The 27,617-nt window shown below is 49.2% G+C and overlaps 1 protein-coding gene across 3 annotated transcripts in view; it reads right to left on the minus strand.

The window, feature by feature from the left end:
- Positions 1-27,177, minus strand: part of LOC133359253 (uncharacterized) — a 351,541-nt gene extending 324,364 nt beyond the window's left edge. For all 3 annotated transcript variants that reach the window (XM_061577730.1, XM_061577729.1, XM_061577728.1), the window contains exons 1-4: positions 27,106-27,177; positions 25,898-25,964; positions 23,352-23,464; positions 21,705-21,827 (exon numbers count right to left, since the gene is read on the minus strand). In XM_061577730.1, the coding sequence (XP_061433714.1) occupies positions 21,705-21,827; positions 23,352-23,464; positions 25,898-25,964; positions 27,106-27,115 (313 nt within the window). In that variant the 5' untranslated portion in view covers positions 27,116-27,177. The remainder of the gene's footprint in view (positions 1-21,704; positions 21,828-23,351; positions 23,465-25,897; positions 25,965-27,105) is intronic.
- Positions 27,178-27,617: the final 440 nt, after the last annotated feature.

Raw genomic sequence — 27,617 nt, forward strand, 5'->3', positions numbered from 1 at the left:
ACAACAGCAGTTACAACAACAGCAGCAGCAGCTACAACAGCAGCAGCTACAACAACAGCAGCAGCAGCGTCAACAGCAGCTACAATAACAACAGCAGCTACAACAACAGCAGCAGCTACAACAACAACAACAGCAGCTACAACAACAGCAACAGCAGCGTCAACAGCAGCTACAATAACAACAGCAGCTACAACAACAGCAGCAGCTACAACAACAACAGCAGCTACAACAACAGCAGTGTGCCAGAGAAGGCGCTCACGGCCCTTGAGGAACATGGCACAGCGAGCACACGGGGTACGTGGCGGTCGTAAACACAACACTGTGTGTCACTACTCACAGTGTGTGTCACTACTCACTGTGTGTGTCACCACTCACTCTGTGTGTCACTACTCACTCTGTGTCACCACTTTGTGTCACCACTCACTCTGTGTCACTACTCACTCTGTGTGTCACTACTCACTCTGTGTGTCACTACTCACTGTGTGTGTCACCACTCACTCTGTGTCACTACTCACTGTGTGTGTCACTACTCACTGTGTGTGTCACTACTCACTCTGTGTGTCACTACTCACTCTGTGTCACTACTCAATCTGTGTGTTACTACTGAATCTGTGTGTCACTACTCTGTGTACAAACTCAGTGTCACTAATCACTCCGTGTGTCACTACCCACTCTGTGTGTCACTACTCACTCTGTTTCACTACCCACTGTGTATCACTACTCACTCAGTGTGTCACTACTCACTCAGTGTGTCACTACTCACTCAGTGTGTCACTACTCACTCTGTGTGTGTCACTACTCTGTGTGTCACTACTCAGTCTGTGTTACTACTGAATCTGTGTGTCACTACTCTGTGTACAAACTCAGTGTCACTAATCACTCCGTGTGTCACTACCCACTCTGTCAGTACTCTGTGTGTCACTACTCACTCTGTGTACATACTAACTGTGTCACTACCAGCTCTGTTAGTGCTTAATGTGTCAGTACTTACTGTGTGTCCATACACTCATGTCAATACTGTCACTGTCGGTCCCATGAATGTGTCAGTACAGTACTGTGTCAGCAATCTCAATGTGTCACTGTCAATACTCACTGTGTCAGTACTTGCACTGTCTCATTACTCACGTTGTGTCAGCACTCTCACTGTGTCACTAGTCACTGTGTGTCAGTACTCTCACTGCGTATGAGTACTCACTGTGAGTCAGTACTCTCATTGAGTGTCAGTACTCTCACTGTCAGTACTCATTGTGTGTCAGTACTCTCACTGTGTGTCAGCACTCTCACTGCGCGTCAGTACTCTCACTGTGCATCAGTACTCTCACTGTGTGTCAGTACTCTCACTGTGCATCAGTACTCTCACTGTGTGTCAGTACTCTCACTGTGCATCAGTACTCTCACTGTGTGTCAGTACTCTCACTGTGTGTCAGTACTCTCACTGTGTGTCAGCACTCTCACTGCGCGTCAGTACTCTCACTGTGTGTCAGTACTCTCACTGTGTGTCAGTACTCTCACTGTGCGTCAGTACTCTCACTGTGCGTCAGTACTCTCACTGTGTGTCAGCACTCTCACTGCGCGTCAGTACTCTCACTGTGTGTCAGTACTCTCACTGTGTGTCAGTACTCTCACTGTGCGTCAGTACTCTCACTGTGCATCAGTACTCACTGTGTGTCAGTACTCTCACTGTGTGTCAGTACTCTCACTGTGTGTCAGCACTCTCACTGCGCGTCAGTACTCTCACTGCGCATCAGTACTCTCACTGTGTGTCAGTACTCTCACTGTGTGTCAGTACTCTCACTGTGTGTCAGTACTCTCACTGTGTGTCAGTACTCTCACTGCGCGTCAGGACTCTCACTGTGCATCAGTACTCTCACTCTGCGTCAGTACTCTCACTGTGTGTCAGTACTCTCACTGTGTGTCAGTACTCTCACTGTGTGTCAGCACTCTCACTGCGCGTCAGTACTCTCACTGTGCATCAGTACTCTCACTCTGTGTCAGTACTCTCACTGTGTGTCAGTACTCTCACTGTGTCAGTACTCTCACTGTGTGTCAGTACTCTCACTGTGCATCAGTACTCTCACTGTGTGTCAGTACTCTCACTGCGCGTCAGTACTCTCACTGTGCATCAGTACTCTCACTGTGTCAGTACTCTCACTGTGTGTCAGTACTCTCACTGTGCGTCAGTACTCTCACTGTGTGTCAGTACTCTCACTCTGTGTCAGTACTCTCACTGTGCATCAGTACTCTCACTGTGTCAGTACTCTCACTGTGTGTCAGTACTCTCACTGTGCGTCAGTACTCTCACTGTGCGTCAGTACTCTCACTGTGTGTCAGTACTCTCACTGTGTGTCAGTACTCTCACTGTGCATCAGTACTCTCACTGTGTGTCAGTACTCTCACTCTGTGTCAGTACTCTCACTGTGCATCAGTACTCTCACTGTGTCAGTACTCTCACTGTGTGTCAGTACTCTCACTGTGCGTCAGTACTCTCACTGTGTGTCAGTACTCTCACTGTGTGTCAATACTCTCACTGTGTCAATACTCTCACTGTGCGTCAGCACTCTCACTGTGTGTCAGTACTCTCACTGTGCGTCAGTACTCTCACTGTGTGTCAGTACTCTCACTGTGCGTCAGCACTCTCACTGTGTCAATACTCTCACTGTGTGTCAATACTCTCACTGTGTATCAATACTCTCACTGTGTGTCAGTACTCTCACTGTGCGTCAGTACTCTCACTGTGTGTCAGTACTCTCACTGTGTGTCAGTACTCTCACTGCGCGTCAGTACTCTCACTGTGTGTCAGTACTCTCACTGTGCGTCAGTACTCTCACTGTGTGTCAGCACTCTCACTGTGCGTCAGTACTCTCACTGTGTGTCAGTACTCTCACTGTGTGTCAGTACTCTCACTGTGTGTCAGTACTCTCACTGTGTCAGTACTCTCACTGTGCGTCAGTACTCTCACTGTGTGTCAGTACTCTCACTGTGTGTCAGCACTCTCACTGTGCGTCAGTACTCTCACTGTGTGTCAGTACTCTCACTGTGTGTCAGTACTCTCACTGTGTGTCAGTACTCTCACTGCACGTCAGCACTCTCACTGCGCATCAGTACTCTCACTGTGTGTCAGTACTCTCACTGTGTGTCAATACTCTCACTGTGCGTCAGCACTCTCACTGTGCATCAGTACTCTCACTGTGTGTCAGTACTCTCACTGTGCATCAGTACTTTCACTGTGTGTCAGTACTCTCACTGTGTGTCAGTACTCTCACTGTGCATCAGTACTCTCACTGTGCATCAGTACTCTCACTGTGTGTCAGTACTCTCACTGTGTGTCAGTACTCTAACTGTGCATCAGTACTCTCACTGTGTGTCAGTACTCTCACTGTGCATCAGTACTTTCACTGTGTGTCAGTACTCTCACTGTGCATCAGTACTCTCACTGTGTCAGTACTCTCACTGTGTGTCAGTACTCTCACTGTGCATCAGTACTCTCACTCTGTGTCAGTACTCTCACAGTGTGTCAGCACTCTCACTGTGTGTCAGCACTCTCACTGCGAGTCAGCACTCTCACTGTGTGTCAGTACTCTCACTGTGTGTCAGTACTCTCACTGTGTGTCAGTACTCTCACTGTGTGTCAGTACTCTCACTGTGTCAGTACTCTCACTGTGTGTCAGCACTCTCACTGTGCGTCAGTACTCTCACTGTGCGTCTGTACTCTCACTGTGTGTCAGTACTCTCACTGTGTCAGTACTCTCACTGTGTCAGTACTCTCACTGCGCGTCAGTACTCTCACTGTGTCAGTACTCTCACTGTGTGTCAGTACTCTCACTGTGTCAGTACTCTCACTGTGTGTCAGTACTCTCACTGTCCGTCAGTACTCTCACTGTGTGTCAGTACTCTCACTGTGTCAGCACTCTCACTGTGTCAGTACTCTCACTGTGTCAGTACTCTCACTGTGTCAGTACTCTCACTGTCCGTCAGTACTCTCACTGTGTGTCAGTACTCTCACTGTCCGTCAGTACTCTCACTGCGCGTCAGTACTCTCACTGCCCGTCAGTACTCTCACTGTCCGTCAGTACTCTCACTGTCCGTCAGTACTCTCACTGTCCGTCAGTACTCTCACTGTGCGTCAGTACTCTCACTGTGCGTCAGTACTCTCACTGTGTCAGTACTCTCACTGTGTGTCAGTACTCTCACTGTGCGTCAGCACTCTCACTGTGTGTCAGTACTCTCACTGTGTCAGTACTCTCACTGTGCGTCAGTACTCTCACTGTGTCAGTACTCTCACTGCGTGTCAGTACTCTCACTGTGTGTCAGTACTCTCACTGTGTGTCAGTACTCTCACTGTGTGTCAGTACTCTCACTGTGTGTCAGTACTCTCACTGTGTGTCAGTACTCTCACTGTGCGTCAGCACTCTCACTGTGTCAGTACTCTCACTGTGTCAGTACTCTCACTGCGTGTCAGTACTCTCACTGTGTGTCAGTACTCTCACTGTGCGTCAGCACTCTCACTGTGCGTCAGTACTCTCACTGTGCGTCAGCACTCTCACTGTGTGTCAGTACTCTCACTGTGTCAGTACTCTCACTGTGTCAGTACTCTCACTGTGTGTCAGTACTCTCATTGTGTGTCAGTACTCTCACTGTGTGTCAGTACTCTCACTGTGTGTCAGTACTCTCACTGTGCGTCAGCACTCTCACTGTGTGTCAGTACTCTCACTGTGTCAGTACTCTCACTGTGTCAGTACTCTCACTGTGTGTCAGTACTCTCACTGCGTGTCAGTACTCTCACTGTGTGTCAGTACTCTCACTGTGCGTCAGCACTCTCACTGTGTCAGTACTCTCACTGTGTCAGTACACTCACTGTGTCAGTACTCTCACTGTGCGTCAGCACTCTCACTGTGTGTCAGTACTCTCACTGTGTGTCAGCACTCTCACTGTGTGTCAGCACTCTCACTGTGTGTCAGTACTCTCACTGTGCGTCAGTACTCTCACTGTGTGTCAGCACTCTCACTGTGTGTCAGCACTCTCACTGTGTGTCAGCACTCTCACTGTGTGTCAGTACTCTCACTGTGTCAGTACTCTCACTGTGTGTCAGTACTCTCACTGTGTGTCAGTACTCTCACTGTGCGTCAGTACTCTCACTGTGTCAGTACTCTCACTGTGTGTCAGTACTCTCACTGTGCGTCAGCACTCTCACTGTGTGTCAGTACTCTCACTGTGTCAGTACTCTCACTGTGCGTCAGTACTCTCACTGTGTCAGTACTCTCACTGCGTGTCAGTACTCTCACTGTGTGTCAGTACTCTCACTGTGTGTCAGTACTCTCACTGTGTGTCAGTACTCTCACTGTGCGTCAGCACTCTCACTGTGTCAGTACTCTCACTGTGTCAGTACTCTCACTGCGTGTCAGTACTCTCACTGCGTGTCAGTACTCTCACTGCGCGTCAGTACTCTCACTGTGCGTCAGCACTCTCACTGTGCGTCAGTACTCTCACTGTGCGTCAGCACTCTCACTGTGCGTCAGTACTCTCACTGTGTCAGTACTCTCACTGTGTGTCAGTACTCTCATTGTGTGTCAGTACTCTCACTGTGTCAGTACTCTCACTGTGTGTCAGTACTCTCACTGTGTGTCAGCACTCTCACTGTGTCAGTACTCTCACTGTGTCAGTACTCTCACTGTGTGTCAGTACTCTCACTGCGTGTCAGTACTCTCACTGTGTGTCAGTACTCTCACTGTGCGTCAGCACTCTCACTGTGTGTCAGTACTCTCACTGTGTCAGTACACTCACTGTGTCAGTACTCTCACTGTGCGTCAGCACTCTCACTGTGTGTCAGTACTCTCACTGTGTCAGCACTCTCACTGTGTGTCAGTACTCTCACTGTGCATCAGTACTCTCACTGTGTGTCAGTACTCTCACTGCGCGTCAGTACTCTCACTGTGCATCAGTACTCTCACTGTGTCAGTACTCTCACTGTGTGTCAGTACTCTCACTGTGCGTCAGTACTCTCACTGTGTGTCAGTACTCTCACTCTGTGTCAGTACTCTCACTGTGCATCAGTACTCTCACTGTGTCAGTACTCTCACTGTGTGTCAGTACTCTCACTGTGCGTCAGTACTCTCACTGTGCGTCAGTACTCTCACTGTGTGTCAGTACTCTCACTGTGTGTCAGTACTCTCACTGTGCATCAGTACTCTCACTGTGTGTCAGTACTCTCACTCTGTGTCAGTACTCTCACTGTGCATCAGTACTCTCACTGTGTCAGTACTCTCACTGTGTGTCAGTACTCTCACTGTGCGTCAGTACTCTCACTGTGTGTCAGTACTCTCACTGTGTGTCAATACTCTCACTGTGTCAATACTCTCACTGTGCGTCAGCACTCTCACTGTGTGTCAGTACTCTCACTGTGCGTCAGTACTCTCACTGTGTGTCAGTACTCTCACTGTGCGTCAGCACTCTCACTGTGTCAATACTCTCACTGTGTGTCAATACTCTCACTGTGTATCAATACTCTCACTGTGTGTCAGTACTCTCACTGTGCGTCAGTACTCTCACTGTGTGTCAGTACTCTCACTGTGTGTCAGTACTCTCACTGCGCGTCAGTACTCTCACTGTGTGTCAGTACTCTCACTGTGCGTCAGTACTCTCACTGTGTGTCAGCACTCTCACTGTGCGTCAGTACTCTCACTGTGTGTCAGTACTCTCACTGTGTGTCAGTACTCTCACTGTGTGTCAGTACTCTCACTGTGTCAGTACTCTCACTGTGCGTCAGTACTCTCACTGTGTGTCAGTACTCTCACTGTGTGTCAGCACTCTCACTGTGTGTCAGTACTCTCACTGTGTGTCAGTACTCTCACTGTGTGTCAGTACTCTCACTGCACGTCAGCACTCTCACTGCGCATCAGTACTCTCACTGTGTGTCAGTACTCTCACTGTGTGTCAATACTCTCACTGTGCGTCAGCACTCTCACTGTGCATCAGTACTCTCACTGTGTGTCAGTACTCTCACTGTGCATCAGTACTTTCACTGTGTGTCAGTACTCTCACTGTGTGTCAGTACTCTCACTGTGCATCAGTACTCTCACTGTGCATCAGTACTCTCACTGTGTGTCAGTACTCTCACTGTGTGTCAGTACTCTAACTGTGCATCAGTACTCTCACTGTGTGTCAGTACTCTCACTGTGCATCAGTACTTTCACTGTGTGTCAGTACTCTCACTGTGCATCAGTACTCTCACTGTGTCAGTACTCTCACTGTGTGTCAGTACTCTCACTGTGCATCAGTACTCTCACTCTGTGTCAGTACTCTCACAGTGTGTCAGCACTCTCACTGTGTGTCAGCACTCTCACTGCGAGTCAGCACTCTCACTGTGTGTCAGTACTCTCACTGTGTGTCAGTACTCTCACTGTGTGTCAGTACTCTCACTGTGTGTCAGTACTCTCACTGTGTGTCAGTACTCTCACTGTGTGTCAGCACTCTCACTGTGCGTCAGTACTCTCACTGTGCGTCTGTACTCTCACTGTGTGTCAGTACTCTCACTGTGTCAGTACTCTCACTGTGTCAGTACTCTCACTGTGTCAGTACTCTCACTGTGTGTCAGTACTCTCACTGTGTCAGTACTCTCACTGTGTGTCAGTACTCTCACTGTCCGTCAGTACTCTCACTGTGTGTCAGTACTCTCACTGTGTCAGCACTCTCACTGTGTCAGTACTCTCACTGTGTCAGTACTCTCACTGTGTCAGTACTCTCACTGCGTGTCAGTACTCTCACTGTCCGTCAGTACTCTCACTGTGTGTCAGTACTCTCACTGTCCGTCAGTACTCTCACTGCGCGTCAGTACTCTCACTGCCCGTCAGTACTCTCACTGTCCGTCAGTACTCTCAGTGTCCGTCAGTACTCTCACTGTGCGTCAGTACTCTCACTGTGCGTCAGTACTCTCACTGTGTGTCAGTACTCTCACTGTGTGTCAGTACTCTCACTGTGTGTCAGTACTCTCACTGTGTGTCAGTACTCTCACTGTGTGTCAGTACTCTCACTGTGTGTCAGTACTCTCACTGTGTGTCAGTACTCTCACTGTGTGTCAGTACTCTCACTGTGCGTCAGCACTCTCACTGTGTCAGTACTCTCACTGTGTCAGTACTCTCACTGCGTGTCAGTACTCTCACTGTGTGTCAGTACTCTCACTGTGCGTCAGCACTCTCACTGTGCGTCAGTACTCTCACTGTGCGTCAGCACTCTCACTGTGTCAGTACTCTCACTGTGTCAGTACTCTCACTGTGTCAGTACTCTCACTGTGTGTCAGTACTCTCATTGTGTGTCAGTACTCTCACTGTGTCAGTACTCTCACTGTGTGTCAGTACTCTCACTGTGTGTCAGTACTCTCACTGTGCGTCAGCACTCTCACTGTGTGTCAGTACTCTCACTGTGTGTCAGTACTCTCACTGTGTCAGTACTCTCACTGTGTCAGTACTCTCACTGTGTGTCAGTACTCTCACTGCGTGTCAGTACTCTCACTGTGTGTCAGTACTCTCACTGTGCGTCAGCACTCTCACTGTGTGTCAGTACTCTCACTGTGTCAGTACACTCACTGTGTCAGCACTCTCACTGTGCGTCAGCACTCTCACTGTGTGTCAGTACTCTCACTGTGTGTCAGCACTCTCACTGTGTGTCAGCACTCTCACTGTGTGTCAGTACTCTCACTGTGCGTCAGTACTCTCACTGTGTGTCAGCACTCTCACTGTGTGTCAGCACTCTCACTGTGTGTCAGCACTCTCACTGTGTCAGTACTCTCACTGTGTGTCAGTACTCTCACTGTGTGTCAGTACTCTCACTGTGCGTCAGTACTCTCACTGTGCGTCAGTACTCTCACTGTGTCAGTACTCTCACTGTGTGTCAGTACTCTCACTGTGCGTCAGCACTCTCACTGTGTGTCAGTACTCTCACTGTGTCAGTACTCTCACTGTGCGTCAGTACTCTCACTGTGTCAGTACTCTCACTGCGTGTCAGTACTCTCACTGTGTGTCAGTACTCTCACTGTGTGTCAGTACTCTCACTGTGTGTCAGTACTCTCACTGTGCGTCAGCACTCTCACTGTGTCAGTACTCTCACTGTGTCAGTACTCTCACTGCGTGTCAGTACTCTCACTGCGTGTCAGTACTCTCACTGCGCGTCAGTACTCTCACTGTGCGTCAGCACTCTCACTGTGCGTCAGTACTCTCACTGTGCGTCAGCACTCTCACTGTGCGTCAGTACTCTCACTGTGTCAGTACTCTCACTGTGTCAGTACTCTCACTGTGTGTCAGTACTCTCATTGTGTGTCAGTACTCTCACTGTGTCAGTACTCTCACTGTGTGTCAGTACTCTCACTGTGTGTCAGTACTCTCACTGTGTGTCAGCACTCTCACTGTGTGTCAGTACTCTCACTGTGTGTCAGTACTCTCACTGTGTCAGTACTCTCACTGTGTGTCAGTACTCTCACTGCGTGTCAGTACTCTCACTGTGTGTCAGTACTCTCACTGTGCGTCAGCACTCTCACTGTGTGTCAGTACTCTCACTGTGTCAGTACACTCACTGTGTCAGTACTCTCACTGTGCGTCAGCACTCTCACTGTGTGTCAGTACTCTCACTGTGTCAGCACTCTCACTGTGTGTCAGCACTCTCACTGTGTCAGCACTCTCACTGTGTGTCAGCACTCTCACTGTGTGTCAGTACTCTCACTGTGCGTCAGTACTCTCACTGTGTGTCAGCACTCTCACTGTGTCAGCACTCTCACTGTGTGTCAGTACTCTCACTGTGTGTCAGTACTCTCACTGTGTGTCAGTACTCTCACTGTGCGTCAGTACTCTCACTGTGTGTCAGTACTCTCACTGTGTCAGTACTCTCACTGTGTCAGTACTCTCACTGCGTGTCAATACTCTCACTGTGTGTCAATACTCTCACTGTGTGTCAGTACTCTCACTGTGCGTCAGTACTCTCACTGTGTGTCAGTACTCTCACTGTGTGTCAGTACTCTCACTGCGCGTCAGTACTCTCACTGCGCGTCAGTACTCTCACTGTGCGTCAGTACTCTCACTGTGTGTCAGCACTCTCACTGTGCATCAGCACTCTCACTGTGTGTCAGTACTCTCACTGTGTGTCAGTACTCTCACTGTGTGTCAGTACTCTCACTGTGTGTCAGTACTCTCACTGTGCGTCAGTACTCTCACTGTGTATCAGCACTCTCACTGTGTGTCAGCACTCTCACTGTGCGTCAGCACTCTCACTGTGCGTCAGTACTCTCACTGTGTGTCAGTACTCTCACTGCACGTCAGCACTCTCACTGTGCATCAGTACTCTCACTGTGTGTCAGTACTCTCACTGTGTGTCAATACTCTCACTGTGCGTCAGCACTCTCACTGTGTGTCAATACTCTCACTGTGTGTCAGTACTCTCACTGTGTGTCAGTACTCTCACTGTGTGTCAGTACTCTCACTGTGCATCAGTACTCTCACTGTGTGTCAGTACTCTCACTGTGTGTCAGTACTCTCACTGTGCATCAGTACTCTCACTGTGTGTCAGTACTCTCACTGTGTGTCAGTACTCTCACTGCGCGTCAGTACTCTCACTGTGCATCAGTACTCTCACTGTGTGTCAGTACTCTCACTGTGCATCAGTACTTTCACTGTGTGTCAGTACTCTCACTGTGTGTCAGTACTCTCACTGTGCATCAGTACTCTCACTGTGTGTCAGTACTCTCACTGTGTGTCAGTACTCTAACTGTGCATCAGTACTCTCACTGTGTCAGTACTCTCACTGTGTGTCAGTACTCTCACTGTGCATCAGTACTCTCACTCTGTGTCAGTACTCTCACAGTGTGTCAGCACTCTCACTGTGTGTCAGCACTCTCACTGCGAGTCAGCACTCTCACTGTGTGTCAGTACTCTCACTGTGTGTCAGTACTCTCACTGTGTGTCAGTACTCTCACTGTGTGTCAGTACTCTCACTGTGTGTCAGCACTCTCACTGTGCGTCAGTACTCTCACTGTGCGTCTGTACTCTCACTGTGTGTCAGTACTCTCACTGTGTCAGTACTCTCACTGTGTCAGTACTCTCACTGCGCGTCAGTACTCTCACTGTGTCAGTACTCTCACTGTGTGTCAGTACTCTCACTGTGTCAGTACTCTCACTGTGTGTCAGTACTCTCACTGTCCGTCAGTACTCTCACTGTGTGTCAGTACTCTCACTGTGTCAGCACTCTCACTGTGTCAGTACTCTCACTGTGTCAGTACTCTCACTGCGTGTCAGTACTCTCACTGTCCGTCAGTACTCTCACTGTCCGTCAGTACTCTCACTGTGTGTCAGTACTCTCACTGTCCGTCAGTACTCTCACTGCGCGTCAGTACTCTCACTGTCCGTCAGTACTCTCACTGTGCGTCAGTACTCTCACTGTCCGTCAGTACGCTCACTGTCCGTCAGTACTCTCACTGTGCGTCAGTACTCTCACTGTGCGTCAGTACTCTCACTGTGCGTCAGTACTCTCACTGTGTCAGTACTCTCACTGTGTGTCAGTACTCTCACTGTGCATCAGCACTCTCACTGTGTGTCAGTACTCTCACTGTGTCAGTACTCTCACTGTGCGTCAGTACTCTCACTGTGTCAGTACTCTCACTGCGTGTCAGTACTCTCACTGTGTGTCAGTACTCTCACTGTGTGTCAGTACTCTCACTGTGCGTCAGCACTCTCACTGTGTCAGTACTCTCACTGTGTCAGTACTCTCACTGCGTGTCAGTACTCTCACTGTGTGTCAGTACTCTCACTGTGCGTCAGCACTCTCACTGTGCGTCAGTACTCTCACTGTGCGTCAGCACTCTCACTGTGTGTCAGTACTCTCACTGTGTGTCAGTACTCTCACTGTGTGTCAGTACTCTCACTGTGTGTCAGTACTCTCACTGTGTCAGTACTCTCACTGTGTGTCAGTACTCTCACTGTGTGTCAGTACTCTCACTGTGTGTCAGTACTCTCACTGTGCGTCAGCACTCTCACTGTGTGTCAGTACTCTCACTGTGTCAGTACTCTCACTGTGTGTCAGTACTCTCACTGCGTGTCAGTACTCTCACTGTGTGTCAGTACTCTCACTGTGCGTCAGCACTCTCACTGTGTGTCAGTACTCTCACTGTGTCAGTACTCTCACTGTGTCAGTACTCTCACTGTGCGTCAGCACTCTCACTGTGTGTCAGTACTCTCACTGTGTCAGTACTCTCACTGTGTGTCAGCACTCTCACTGTGTCAGTACTCTCACTGTGTGTCAGTACTCTCACTGTGTCAGTACTCTCACTGTGTGTCAGTACTCTCACTGTCCGTCAGTACTCTCACTGTGTGTCAGTACTCTCACTGTGTCAGCACTCTCACTGTGTCAGTACTCTCACTGTGTCAGTACTCTCACTGCGTGTCAGTACTCTCACTGTCCGTCAGTACTCTCACTGTCCGTCAGTACTCTCACTGTGTGTCAGTACTCTCACTGTCCGTCAGTACTCTCACTGCGCGTCAGTACTCTCACTGTCCGTCAGTACTCTCACTGTGCGTCAGTACTCTCACTGTGCGTCAGTACTCTCACTGTCCGTCAGTACGCTCACTGTCCGTCAGTACTCTCACTGTGCGTCAGTACTCTCACTGTGCGTCAGTACTCTCACTGTGCGTCAGTACTCTCACTGTGTCAGTACTCTCACTGTGTGTCAGTACTCTCACTGTGCATCAGCACTCTCACTGTGTGTCAGTACTCTCACTGTGTCAGTACTCTCACTGTGCGTCAGTACTCTCACTGTGTCAGTACTCTCACTGCGTGTCAGTACTCTCACTGTGTGTCAGTACTCTCACTGTGTGTCAGTACTCTCACTGTGCGTCAGCACTCTCACTGTGTCAGTACTCTCACTGTGTCAGTACTCTCACTGCGTGTCAGTACTCTCACTGTGTGTAAGTACTCTCACTGTGCGTCAGCACTCTCACTGTGCGTCAGTACTCTCACTGTGCGTCAGCACTCTCACTGTGTGTCAGTACTCTCACTGTGTGTCAGTACTCTCACTGTGTGTCAGTACTCTCACTGTGTGTCAGTACTCTCACTGTGTCAGTACTCTCACTGTGTGTCAGTACTCTCACTGTGTGTCAGTACTCTCACTGTGTGTCAGTACTCTCACTGTGCGTCAGCACTCTCACTGTGTGTCAGTACTCTCACTGTGTCAGTACTCTCACTGTGTGTCAGTACTCTCACTGCGTGTCAGTACTCTCACTGTGTGTCAGTACTCTCACTGTGCGTCAGCACTCTCACTGTGTGTCAGTACTCTCACTGTGTCAGTACTCTCACTGTGTCAGTACTCTCACTGTGCGTCAGCACTCTCACTGTGTGTCAGTACTCTCACTGTGTCAGTACTCTCACTGTGTGTCAGCACTCTCACTGTGTGTCAGTACTCTCACTGCACGTCAGCACTCTCACTGTGCATCAGTACTCTCACTGTGTGTCAGTACTCTCACTGTGTGTCAATACTCTCACTGTGCGTCAGCACTCTCACTGTGTGTCAGTACTCTCACTGTGTGTCAGTACTCTCACTGTGCGTCAGTACTCTCACTGTGTGTCAGTACTCTCACTGTGTCAGTACTCTCACTGTGCATCAGTACTCTCACTGTGTGTCAGTACTCTCACTGTGTGTCAGTACTCTCACTGCGCGTCAGTACTCTCACTGTGCGTCAGTACTCTCACTGTGTGTCAGTACTCTCACTGTGTGTCAGTACTCTCACTGTGCATCAGTACTCTCACTGTGTGTCAGTACTCTCACTGTGTGTCAGTACTCTAACTGTGCATCAGTACTCTCACTGTGTGTCAGTACTCTCACTGTGCATCAGTACTTTCACTGTGTGTCAGTACTCTCACTGTGCATCAGTACTCTCACTGTGTCAGTACTCTCACTGTGTGTCAGTACTCTCACTGTGCATCAGTACTCTCACTCTGTGTCAGTACTCTCACAGTGTCAGCACTCTCACTGTGTGTCAGCACTCTCACTGCGAGTCAGCACTCTCACTGTGTGTCAGCACTCTCACTGTGTGTCAGTACTCTCACTGTGTGTCAGTACTCTCACTGTGTGTCAGTACTCTCACTGTGTGTCAGTACTCTCACTGTGTGTCAGCACTCTCACTGTGCGTCAGTACTCTCACTGTGCGTCTGTACTCTCACTGTGTGTCAGTACTCTCACTGTGTCAGTACTCTCACTGTGTCAGTACTCTCACTGCGCGTCAGTACTCTCACTGTGTCAGTACTCTCACTGTGTGTCAGTACTCTCACTGTGTCAGTACTCTCACTGTGTGTCAGTACTCTCACTGTCCGTCAGTACTCTCACTGTGTGTCAGTACTCTCACTGTGTCAGCACTCTCACTGTGTCAGTACTCTCACTGTGTCAGTACTCTCACTGCGTGTCAGTACTCTCACTGTCCGTCAGTACTCTCACTGCGTGTCAGTACTCTCACTGCGCGTCAGTACTCTCACTGCGCGTCAGTACTCTCACTGTCCGTCAGTACTCTCACTGTGCGTCAGTACTCTCACTGTCCGTCAGTACTCTCACTGTCCGTCAGTACTCTCACTGTGCGTCAGTACTCTCACTGTGCGTCAGTACTCTCACTGTGCGTCAGTACTCTCACTGTGTGTCAGTACTCTCACTGTGCGTCAGCACTCTCACTGTGTGTCAGAACTCTCACTGTGTCAGTACTCTCACTGTGCGTCAGTACTCTCACTGTGTCAGTACTCTCTCTGCGTGTCAGTACTCTCACTGTGTGTCAGTACTCTCACTGTGTGTCAGTACTCTCACTGTGTGTCAGTACTCTCACTGTGCTTCAGCACTCTCACTGTGTCAGTACTCTCACTGTGTCAGTACTCTCACTGCGTGTCAGTACTCTCACTGTGTGTCAGTACTCTCACTGTGCGTCAGCACTCTCACTGTGTGTCAGTACTCTCACTGTGCGTCAGCACTCTCACTGTGTGTCAGTACTCTCACTGTGTCAGTACTCTCACTGTGTGTCAGTACTCTCACTGTGTGTCAGTACTCTCACTGTGTGTCAGTACTCTCACTGTGTCAGTACTCTCACTGTGTGTCAGTACTCTCACTGTGTGTCAGTACTCTCACTGTGTGTCAGTACTCTCACTGTGCGTCAGCACTCTCACTGTGTGTCAGTACTCTCACTGTGTCAGTACTCTCACTGTGTGTCAGTACTCTCACTGCGTGTCAGTACTCTCACTGTGTGTCAGTACTCTCACTGTGCGTCAGCACTCTCACTGTGTGTCAGTACTCTCACTGTGTCAGTACTCTCACTGTGTCAGTACTCTCACTGTGCGTCAGCACTCTCACTGTGTGTCAGTACTCTCACTGTGTCAGTACTCTCACTGTGTGTCAGCACTCTCACTGTGTGTCAGTACTCTCACTGTGCGTCAGTACTCTCACTGTGTGTCAGCACTCTCACTGTGTGTCAGTACTCTCACTGTGTGTCAGTACTCTCACTGTCAGTACTCTCACTGTGTCAGTACTCTCACTGTGTGTCAGTACTCTCACTGTGTGTCAGTACTCTCACTGTGCGTCAGTACTCTCACTGTGTGTCAGTACTCTCACTGTGTCAGTACTCTCACTGTGTGTCAGCACTCTCACTGTGTGTCAGTACTCTCACTGTGTGTCAGTACTCTCACTGTCAGTACTCTCACTATGTGTCAGTACTCTCACTGTGTGTCAGTACTCTCACTGTGTGTCAGTACTCTCACTGTGTCAGTACTCTCACTGTGTGTCAGTACTCTCACTGTGTCAGTACTCTCACTGTGTGTCAGTACTCTCACTGTGTGTCAGCACTCTCACTGCGTGTCAGTACTCTCACTGTGTCAGTACTCTCACTGCGTGTCAGTACTCTCACTGTGTCAGTACTCTCACTGTGTGTCAGCACTCTCACTGTGTCAGTACTCTCACTGCGTGTCAGCACTCTCACTGCGTGTCAGTACTCTCACTGTGTCAGTACTCTCACTGCGTGTCAGCACTCTCACTGTGTCAGTACTCTCACTGTCCGTCAGTACTCTCACTGTGTCAGTACTCTCACTGTGTCAGTACTCTCACTGCGTGTCAGTACTCTCACTGTCCGTCAGTACTCTCACTGTGCGTCAGTACTCTCACTGTGTCAGTACTCTCACTGTGTCAGTACTCTCACTGTGTCAGTACTCTCACTGCGCGTCAGTACTCTCACTGTGTCAGTACTCTCACTGTGTCAGTACTCTCACTGCGCGTCAGTGCTCTCACTGTGTCAGTACTCTCACTGTGTCAGTACTCTCACTGTCCGTCAGTACTCTCACTGTGCGTCAGTACTCTCACTGTGTCAGTACTCTCACTGTGTCAGTACTCTCACTGCGCGTCAGTACTCTCACTGTGTCAGTACTCACTGTGCGTCAGTACTCTCACTGTGTCAGTACTCTCACTGTGTGTCAGTACTCTTACTGTGTCAGTACTCTCACTGTGCGTCAGTACTCTCACTGTGTCAGTACTCTCACTGTGTCAGTACTCTCACTGTGTCAGTACTCTCACTGCGCGTCAGTACTCTCACTGCGCGTCAGTACTCTCACTGTGTCAGTGCTCTCACTGTGTGTCAGTACTCTCACTGTGTCAGTACTCTCACTGCGTGTCAGTACTCTCACTGTGTCAGTACTCTCACTGTCAGTACTCTCACTATGTGTCAGTACTCTCACTGTGTGTCAGTACTCTCACTGTGTGTCAGTACTCTCACTGTGTGTCAGTACTCTCACTGTGTGTCAGTACTCTCACTGTGCGTCAGCACTCTCACTGTGTCAGTACTCTCACTGTGTCAGTACTCTCACTGCGTGTCAGTACTCTCACTGTGTGTCAGTACTCTCACTGTGCGTCAGCACTCTCACTGTGTGTCAGTACTCTCACTGTGCGTCAGCACTCTCACTGTGTGTCAGTACTCTCACTGTGTCAGTACTCTCACTGTGTGTCAGTACTCTCACTGTGTGTCAGTACTCTCACTGTGTGTCAGTACTCTCACTGTGCGTCAGCACTCTCACTGTGTGTCAGTACTCTCACTGTGTCAGTACTCTCACTGTGTGTCAGTACTCTCACTGCGTGTCAGTACTCTCACTGTGTGTCAGTACTCTCACTGTGCGTCAGCACTCTCACTGTGTGTCAGTACTCTCACTGTGTCAGTACTCTCACTGTGTCAGTACTCTCACTGTGCGTCAGCACTCTCACTGTGTGTCAGTACTCTCACTGTGTCAGTACTCTCACTGTGTGTCAGCACTCTCCCTGTGTGTCAGTACTCTCACTGTGCGTCAGTATTCTCACTGTGTGTCAGCACTCTCACTGTGTGTCAGCACTCTCACTGTGTGTCAGTACTCTCACTGTGTCAGTACTCTCACTGTGTGTCAGTACTCTCACTGTGTGTCAGTACTCTCACTGTGCGTCAGTACTCTCACTGTGTGTCAGTACTCTCACTGTGTCAGTACTCTCACTGTGTCAGCACTCTCACTGTGTGTCAGTACTCTCACTGTGTGTCAGTACTCTCACTGTCAGTACTCTCACTGTGTGTCAGTACTCTCACTGTGTGTCAGTACTCTCACTGTGTCAGTACTCTGACTGTGTGTCAGTACTCTCACTGTGTCAGTACTCTCACTGTGTGTCAGTACTCTCACTGTGTGTCAGTACTCTCACTGTGTGTCAGTACTCTCACTGTGTCAGTACTCTCACTGTGTGTCAGCACTCTCACTGTGTGTCAGTACTCTCACTGTGTGTCAGTACTCTCATTGTGTCAGTACTCTCACTGTGTGTCAGTACTCTCACTGTGTGTCAGTACTCTCACTGTGCGTCAGTACTCTCACTGTGTGTCAGCACTCTCACTGCGTGTCAGTACTCTCACTGTGTGTCAGTACTCTCACTGTGTGTCAGTACTCTCACTGTGTGTCAGCACTCTCACTGCGTGTCAGTACTCTCACTGTGTCAGTACTCTCACTGCGTGTCAGTACTCTCACTGTGTCAGTACTCTCACTGTGTGTCAGCACTCTCACTGTGTCAGTACTCTCACTGCGTGTCAGCACTCTCACTGCGTGTCAGTACTCTCACTGTGTCAGTACTCTCACTGCGTGTCAGCACTCTCACTGTGTCAGTACTCTCACTGTCCGTCAGTACTCTCACTGTGTCAGTACTCTCACTGTGTCAGTACTCTCACTGCGTGTCAGTACTCTCACTGTCCGTCAGTACTCTCACTGTGTCAGTACTCTCACTGTGTCAGTACTCTCACTGCGCGTCAGTACTCTCACTGTGTCAGTACTCTCACTGTGTCAGTACTCTCACTGCGCGTCAGTGCTCTCACTGTGTCAGTACTCTCACTGTGTCAGTACTCTCACTGTCCGTCAGTACTCTCACTGTGCGTCAGTACTCTCACTGTGTCAGTACTCTCACTGTGTGTCAGTACTCTCACTGTGTCAGTACTCTCACTGCGCGTCAGTACTCTCACTGTGTCAGTACTCTCACTGTGCGTCAGTACTCTCACTGTGTCAGTACTCTCACTGTGTGTCAGTACTCTTACTGTGTCAGTACTCTCACTGTGTGTCAGTACTCTCACTGTGCGTCAGTACTCTCACTGTGTCAGTACTCTCACTGTGTGTCAGTACTCTCACTGTGTCAGTACTCTCACTGCGCGTCAGTACTCTCACTGCACGTCAGTACTCTCACTGTGTCAGTGCTCTCACTGTGTGTCAGTACTCTCACTGTGTTAGTACTCTCACTGCGTGTCAGTACTCTCACTGTGTCAGTACTCTCACTGCGTGTCAGCACTCTCACTGTGTCAGTACTCTCACTGTGTGTCAGTACTCTCACTGTGTGTCAGTACTCTCACTGTGTCAGTACTCTCACTGTGTGTCAGTACTCTCACTGTGTCAGTACTCTCACTGTGTGTCAGTACTCTCACTGTGTCAGTACTCTCACTGTGTCAGTACTCTCACTGTGTCAGTACTCTCACTGTGTCAGTACTCTCACTGCGTGTCAGCACTCTCACTGCGTGTCAGCACTCTCACTGTGTCAGTACTCTCACTGCGTGTCAGCACTCTCACTGTGTCAGTACTCTCACTGTGTCAGTACTCTCACTGCGTGTCAGTACTCTCACTGTGTCAGTACTCTCACTGTGTGTCAGCACTCTCGCTGTGTGTCAGTACTCTCGCTGTCCGTCAGTACTCTCACTGTGTCAGTACTCTCACTGCGTGTCAGTACTCTCACTGTCCGTCAGTACTCTCACTGTGCGTCAGTACTCTCACTGTGTCAGTACTCTCACTGTGTCAGCACTCTCACTGCGTGTCAGTACTCTCACTGTCCGTCAGTACTCTCACTGTGCGTCAGTACTCTCACTGTGTCAGTACTCTCACTGTGTGTCAGTACTCTCACTGTGTCAGTACTCTCACTGTGTCAGTACTCTCACTGTGTGTCAGTACTCTCACTGCGTGTCAGTACTCTCACTGTCCGTCAGTACTCTCACTGTGCGTCAGTACTCTCACTGCGCGTCAGTACTCTCACTGCGTGTCAGTACTCTCACTGTCCGTCAGTACTCTCACTGTGCGTCAGTACTCTCACTGTCCGTCAGTACTCTCACTGCGCGTCAGTACTCTCACTGCGCGTCAGTACTCTCACTGTGTCAGTACTCTCACTGTGCGTCAGTACTCTCACTGTGTCAGTACTCTCACTGTGTGTCAGCACTCTCACTGTGTGTCAGCACTCTCACTGTGTCAGTACTCTCACTGTGTCAGTACTCTCACTGTGTGTCAGCACTCTCACTGTGTGTCAGCACTCTCACTGTGTGTCAGCACTCTCACTGTGTCAGTACTCTCACTGTGTCAGTACTCTCACTGTGTCAGTACTCTCACTGTGTGTCAGCACTCTCACTGTGTGTCAGTACTCTCACTGTGTCAGTACTCTCACTGTGTCAGTACTCTCACTGTGCGTCAGTACTCTCACTGTGCGTCAGTACTCTCACTGTGCGTCAGCACTCTCACTGTGTGTCAGCACTCTCACTGTGTCAGTACTCTCACTGTGTCAGTACTCTCACTGTGCGTCAGTACTCTCACTGCGCGTCAGCACTCTCACTGCGTGTCAGTACTCTCACTGCGTGTCAGCACTCTCACTGTGTGTCAGTACTCTCACTGTGTGTCAGTACTCTCACTGTGTGTCAGTACTCTCACTGTGTGTCAGCACTCTCACTGTGTGTCAGTACTCTCACTGTGCGTCAGCACTCTCACTGTGTGTCAGCACTCTCACTGTGCGTCAGCACTCTCACTGTGTGTCAGTACTCTCACTGTGTGTCAGTACTCTCACTGTGTGTCAGTACTCTCACTGTGTGTCAGTACTCACTGTGTGTCAGCACTCTCACTGTGTGTCAGCACTCTCACTGTGTGTCAGTACTCTCACTGTGTGTCAGTACTCTCACTGTGTGTCAGTACTCACTGTGTGTCAGCACTCTCACTGTGCGTCAGCACTCTCACTGCGCGTCAGTACTCTCACTGTGTGTTTTTCCACGACTTGATCGATAACATTTTTGACATGCGTTTTTCTGGATTTTTTTGTTGTTATTCTGTCTCTCACTGTTCAAATAAAACCCTACCATTAAAATTATAGACTGATCATTTCTTTTTCAGTGGGCAAACGTACAAAATCAGCAGGGGATCAGATACTTTTTTCCCTCACTGTATACTGTTTTGCATTACTTACACTGTGTCAGTACTCACTGTATATTTGTACTATGTGTATTAATACTCATGGTGCCAGTACTAACACTGTCAGTACTCTGTGTTTGTATTCACTGTAACTACTCTGTCATTACTCACCGAGTCAGTACTCTCACTGTGTGTCATTACTCACTGTAAGTACTAACACAGTGTATCAGCACTCACGGTAAGTACTGACTGTGTGTCATTAATCTCTGTGTCAGTACTCTCAGTGTGAGTCGTCATTACTCCCCGTGTTTTAGTACTTTCACTTGTCAATACTCATTAAGTACAGCGCTCTCTCCCTCACTATAAAAAAGCCACTCGCTCATTGCTTGAGCCTTACAAATACAGTGATTCCTCTACTTACAAACGTTCGACTAACGAACGCTCAGAGATACGAACAAACCTGTCCGTATGTCCATTTGCCTGTTCGGAGCGAGATTCGTAAGTTCAAACGCCGCGCAATAGATGGTAGTGGCATCTATATCTACAGGATATTATACAACCATTAAAGCCATTCCCCGTGTTTAGTGTACATGCAGGATAACATGTTTGGAATCGACAGAGGTAAGGTCTGTTCGACTTACGAACAGAACCTAACTCGTTCGTAAGTAGAGGATTCCCTGTATAGGAATTACTCGCACACACGACTGAATATTTGGCATATTACACCCTTAAGAGTGCATACCACTCACTCACTATAACCACTGACCATATCACATACCAAAGGACGCACCGAGTCTGACATTTTATGAGTTGGTACGAATGACGATTCCTCAGCACGGACACGGATTTCACATGGACTACACAGGAGGTAGTGGCTGAGTGAAGGTGTCAGATTGGTGACACAGGAACCTGGAATCTCCACTGAGGCACGGGGCGCAGGGTGCAGTAGAGTTCACAAGAATCCCTAGTGTGGTACGGTTCATGGAAATCCCCGGTGCAGGTGTGGTACTCACTCTGATCCGCGGTTATAACATTGCCGAGCACGTTAGACAAACTCCTCTCCATGACTCTCTGTAGGGAGTCTGGGACGTTGGAGGCGTCCGGCGAGAGGGCCGTCAGCATCTTCATGTAGAGCTCTGAGAGATGATGACAGTCATCAGATATCAGCTCAACATCATGGACTGTGTTCAGGTCAATGTATGATATACATCAATTAACAAGCAAGTTCAATTGAAATGTTTGAACAATTATTCAATTTTTCCGTAATAAATGAAGCTTCTCCATCAGCAAATGGTTTTAGTATTTTTCTGTACCTTAAATCTTGACTTAAAGCTTTCGTGACTGCAGGAATTCATATTCTTTGGGTCTTTCAGTAAAGTCTTTACCGAAAGACCCAAATAATATTTCTGTACCTTATTAGATAAAACTGTAAATCATGAAAAAACCATCATAATAGAGTAATAGTGCTGCTCGACAAGCATACATCTGTACCAACATGGGTAAAAAGCAAACAACCATGTATGCAGACCAAGGTCATTGCCATGGAGTCAACATTGGGGGAGACCAAATCTTCCAGGGTGTCTGGGGGTCCCAACCTAGAAAAATATCTACATTTGAAAACGAATTTCCTGCCTAATATATTAAAACATTCACTAACACATGGGATGGACTTTTTATTTATTTTTTACAATAATGTCTAATAGTGTATTGTATTACATTGCTCTGTTTTGACTTTTTTACCATTTCTTGTTTCATTGTATGTAATGGCAGAGATTAGGGATTAATAAAGTACAACCATAACCACAATCATATAAACATTAATCTTTGCATTGATTTACATGAAGACAAGTCCTGATATTGTGGGCAAGGTTTAGCAAATTGTTGTTTTTATTTACATAGCATAGCAATTTTAGTTTAAAGCAATATATTGGGGGGGGGGGGCATTTTGAGCATATTTGAATATTGGGGGGATGTGTATTCAAATTGCTTAGAGCCAAGTTGGAGGAGGGAAACCCCCGCTACTGCGAGCACCAGCTCCGAGCATCACGTTACTCGTGACATGGGGCGCGTGCCCCCCTCTCTCAGGTTACAGGCAGCACGCAACTGCCACTTGCGCTCTACGCCAGAGCCGCATTGCGTCACAAGTGAGTGGCATCAACACTGCAAGAATAATGCAGAGTGAGAGGCAGTGGCACTGCAGGGCTGATGCAGGGTGAGTGGGGATATACAAACAGAAGCAGCGAGGAGCGAGGTTATGCTCATCTAAATAGGATCTCTCCTCCTCTGTTTGGCTCACACTAAATCTTTCACAAACGGAATCTCCGAGCTCTTGGTACTGAAAATCAGACGCTGGGTGAGAGTCACAGCTCACCCTGCATGGGGCTTTCAAAGTGGCGAGGATGCAGTGAGGAGCAGCACGGCTCTTACCCGCAGCTCCTGCAGGACGAGCGCTGGGCCGGGCAGCTCGGTTCCCTAACCAGGGTATCGTGGCCTTGCTGCTTAGCAGTGACACTGATGCACTGGGACCACACATGTCCCACCCAGTAACTGGAAGCTTGTGGACAGATAAGTCACATTGCCAAGGGTTCACACGGGGAATTTGAGGGTTTCTAATAGGTAAAATACAGGACCTGTGCGGTGCAGTGAGGAGCAGCACCCACCTATTCCCCCCTCTTTGTGGAAGGCTCTTGTTCGCGCTACTATCTCCTCCGGGTTGTATGGATCTTGTAAGCCATACAATCTTAGCAGGGTTGGGACGGTGGAATTGTCAAACCTACAACACAAGGGGTACGATTGAGGATTGGAGTTGCATTGGTATAAAGACAACAGAATGCTAATTTACACAATCAAATATAAATTAAATTAATGTGTATGTAGCATATTTTCTATTTGCTTCATATCCATGTGTTTAGAGAGCTGTGTTCCATAAACTATCATATCTGCCCAACCTACATGGGAAATTATATTTTTATACAGTTATCCTTTAAGTTAACACTGATAGGAACCAAATAACCCACTCATTAATTACAAAGTAATTAAATAGTGCAAACTATGTTTAGTTCTGTAAGTGCAGGACGTGAGCTCTGCGCCACTGAGCGCACACACCCGTCCTGCAGTCTCCTGCTCGGTTCGCAAGCGGAGAATCTCATATTCATGCAGTGCTACAATCACCTCTATGCCCCTACCCCCCTCTATCCCTCTCAGTCTCATTTTACTCAATTCTCCTCATATCGCAGTCTTTCCCCATCTCCCTGTGCCTTTCATCCAGCCTTCATTTCTTTCCATATGTCACCATGTCTCGCATGTCCCTGTGTACATCTTCGTGTCCTCAGCTCTCTCCCCATGGCCCTGTGTTTCTATGTAACCTCTCTCTTCCCATGGCCACATGTCTATCCTCATGGCCCCATGTATCTCACCTTGTCCCCATGCATCTCCCCCCATCCCTATGTCTATCTCCATGTGTCCTCGTCTCTCCCTGTGTCTCTCTACTCTTTCCCGTATCTCTCACTTTGTCCCTGCCTTTCTCTGTGTATCTCTGAGTGTCCCCCGTGTCTCCTTCATGTCCCCATGTCTCTCACTCGTCCCTGCTTCTCTCTGTGTATATCTGAGCTTGCCCGGTGTCTCCTCCGTGTCCCCACACAATTCCTGCATTTTTCTCCATCTCCCCGTGTCACTGTGTCTCTCATCATGTCCCTTTGTATCTCTTCATGTTCCTTTGTCTTTAACTGTCCCCATGTCTCTCTGTGTCCTCGTGTCTCCCCCATGTCCCCGTGTCTCTACGCCATTACCCCCTTCTCTCTCTGTCCGTGAATATCTCTTGATCCCCCATGTCTCTCCCAATACTCTTTATTTCTCCCCATTCACCCATCTCTCTCTCCCTATGTCTCCCCCTGTCTCTCTCCATGCCCCCATGTCTCTCCCGGTGTCTCACACCTGGTCCCCGTGTCTCTCACTGTGTCTCCATGTCCTCGTGTCTCTCCCTGTATATCTCTCTATGTCCCCATGTCTCTCCCCGTGTCTCTCACCTGATCCCCGTGTCTATTTCTGTCTCTCTCTCCATGTCCCCGGGTCTCTCTTTATGTCTTCATGTATCTCACTTTGTCCCTGCCTTTCTCTTTGTACTGTAATTCCAAGTATCAATCGTCCCCCCCATATCTCCACATATTTTCTCCATCTCTCATCTCTCTCCACGTCCCCTATAACCCTTTACAATCTCACTGCCTCAGCCCTGGCTGCCTCTTCCCTGTGCCCTCTCTCCTGGCTCACTAATGCGCCATGCTGTGGCTCCAGCTTACGCTCTGCCTCATGGCTTCTGCTTCTCACTTCCAGTTTTGGCAGGTGCTACTTTGTGCTGGGGAAGTAATTTATAGATTTTAAGTTTTCGTGACTGCAAGAATCCATACTCTTTGGTTCTTTCGGTAAAGTCACGTAGGTGAAAATAAAAATATATAAATAAAGCATAAAAATAACTAAATTAAATCACGTTTCGGAGGCAACACAAGCTTCCGTCACCAGGTGGGACAACCACAGCAAAAAACAGAATTACTCTAGTGGGCAGAGCGAGCTGTATGTTACAAGCGATTATATAGGGTAAGAGGGGGGGAGGAGCCAGGGAGGAGGGACGCAGGGGGGTGCCGGTGTGTGGAGTCGGGGGCGGGGGTTAAGCTGTTGTCGTTATTTTCTATAGCCCTGAGGCAATTAGGATATTACCATATTAATAACATCACCCCTGCATCCTAAAAGGATGTTATTAATATGGTAATATCCTAATTGCCTCGGGGCTATAGAAAATAACGACAACAGCTTAACCTCCGCCCCCGACTCCACACGCCAGCCCCCCCCCTGCATCCCTTCTCCCTGGCTCCTCCCCACCTCTTAACCTATATAATCGCTTGTCACATACAGCTCTCTCTGCCCACCACAGTAATTCTGTTTTTTGCTGTGGTTGTCCCACCTGATGACGGAAGCTTGTGTTGCCTCCGAAACGTCGTGATTAAATTTAGTTATTTTTATTCTTTATTTTTATTCTTATTTTTTAATTTTCACCTACGTGACTTTACCGAAAGAACCAAAGTAATTTGTAATCACAATAGAAATTTCAGAATTTTACCATGAACACCGAATCAAGTTACAACTACAGCCGTTAATTATGTTAAAGTGTAAAGCAGCAAGGAGCCCATTGTGGGTGAGGAGACGTCCCTCTCACCTGGAGAGCTTCTTCAGGTCGTCCAGTAGAATCCGCACCTGCTCCGTCTTCTTCTTGAATCTCTCATCTGTCACAGCAGCAGCAGTACAACCCGGATTACTGGGGTCCTACCCGAGTCCATTGACTCACGTCTATTGGCTTCCAGGAGCATGGAACAGCCCTACCCTCCACTGAATGCCTTGAGCCCATGGTGGAAATTCCACATTCCCATGGCAGATGCCAGTTACTTAACAGCATAACAACTTCATTCAAAATAAACACACCCACCCTAGGGAGATAGTGGGCTGAGTCGTCCCCCAATGAGATTTAACTCTGAACCTTCTGATTGTCAGCCTAAGGGGCTGAGGGTCCCAGCAAGGCTTCAGCTACAAGACTCGAGGTGTTCAGATCGGGGCCCTGAGAGCTCAACACGACAGCCGCTGCTGTAACGTGAACAGGGAGCAGAGTCGCTCTGCGGCGCCCCCCACAGCCCCACGTAGCACGGGACACGCGCCCCACGTACGGTGGCCGCGCCCTCCCCACGACTCTTGGTGGCGCCACCACCACACGCTGCGTCACGCCGGGACGCAGGAGCCACAGGAGAGCGGCGCGAGCACAACCCCCGCCTGAGCCTGCGAGCAGCGCTCCCCGCACGGAGGGAGAGAGAACTCCACCCGCAGTGGGATGCGTGGCGCTGCTCTAGAGGCCCCGCGAGTGGCCCGGCTGGTTGTAAGCGCCACACCGAGCCCAGTGCTGAGGGAGCTGTGGGGGGCGCTCAGCGTCTGTCACGCCGCCCGGCAATACCTGTGAATCGAAACTCGGCGTGCCTGTGGCTACCACGGTCACAGACGCGGCACTCAGGGTCCCGCACACATTCTATTGAGCAGTGGCTCAAACTTGCATGCACATTGGGTATAATTGAATAAAAATGTAATATTATGTAAGAATAACAACGTGATGTGATCTATTTTAATTTACATCATTGGACTCATGGCTCCTTGTACAGAAGGCCATGCCTATGTCGAGATTTGTACCTTAGGACTATGCGTGTACACAGGACTGTGTGCTCAGGCCATGCATGTCCACAGATCAGACTATGTGTGTACACATGCTCTTCACACACAGGGTGTAGAGGGTAGAGCCACAGGGCTGTGGTAAGGAGGCTAAGCCCCATGACCCCATGACCCAGATTCAGAGGTCAGGCCCTGGATCCCGACTCCCGCACGAACCTGTAGCCATGGCTCCACGTGCTCAGCTCACAGCGTCACCTTCAACGATGGAACCACTCCCTCCTCACGGCGCTGTGGGAATAGAGGGAGCTCAGTGAGAGAGGAACAGCTGTGGGAACACAGAGGGAGATCAGTGAGGGAGGAACAGCTGTGGGAACAGAGAGGGAGCTCAGTGAGGGAGGAACAGCTGTGGGAACAGAGAGGGAGCTCAGTGAGGGAGGAACAGCTGTGGGAACACAGAGGGAGATCAGTGAGGGAGGAACAGCTGTGGGAACAGAGAGGGAGCTCAGTGAGGGAGGAACAGCTGTGGGAACACAGAGGGAGATCAGTGAGGGAGGAACAGCTGTGGGAACAGAGAGGGAGCTCAGTGAGGGAGGAACAGCTGTGGGAACAGAGAGGGAGCTCAGTGAGGGAGGAACAGCTGTGGGAACAGAGAGGGAGATAGTGAGGGAGGAATAGCTGTGGGGACAGAGCTGTGTGCAGTTTTAGGCAACACGAATAATGAGAAAATC

The sequence above is a fragment of the Lethenteron reissneri genome, chromosome 64 (assembly GCF_015708825.2).
Source record: "Lethenteron reissneri isolate LAM-NWPU_2019-01 chromosome 64, ASM1570882v1, whole genome shotgun sequence".
Taxonomy (NCBI): Eukaryota; Metazoa; Chordata; class Hyperoartia; order Petromyzontiformes; family Petromyzontidae; genus Lethenteron; species Lethenteron reissneri.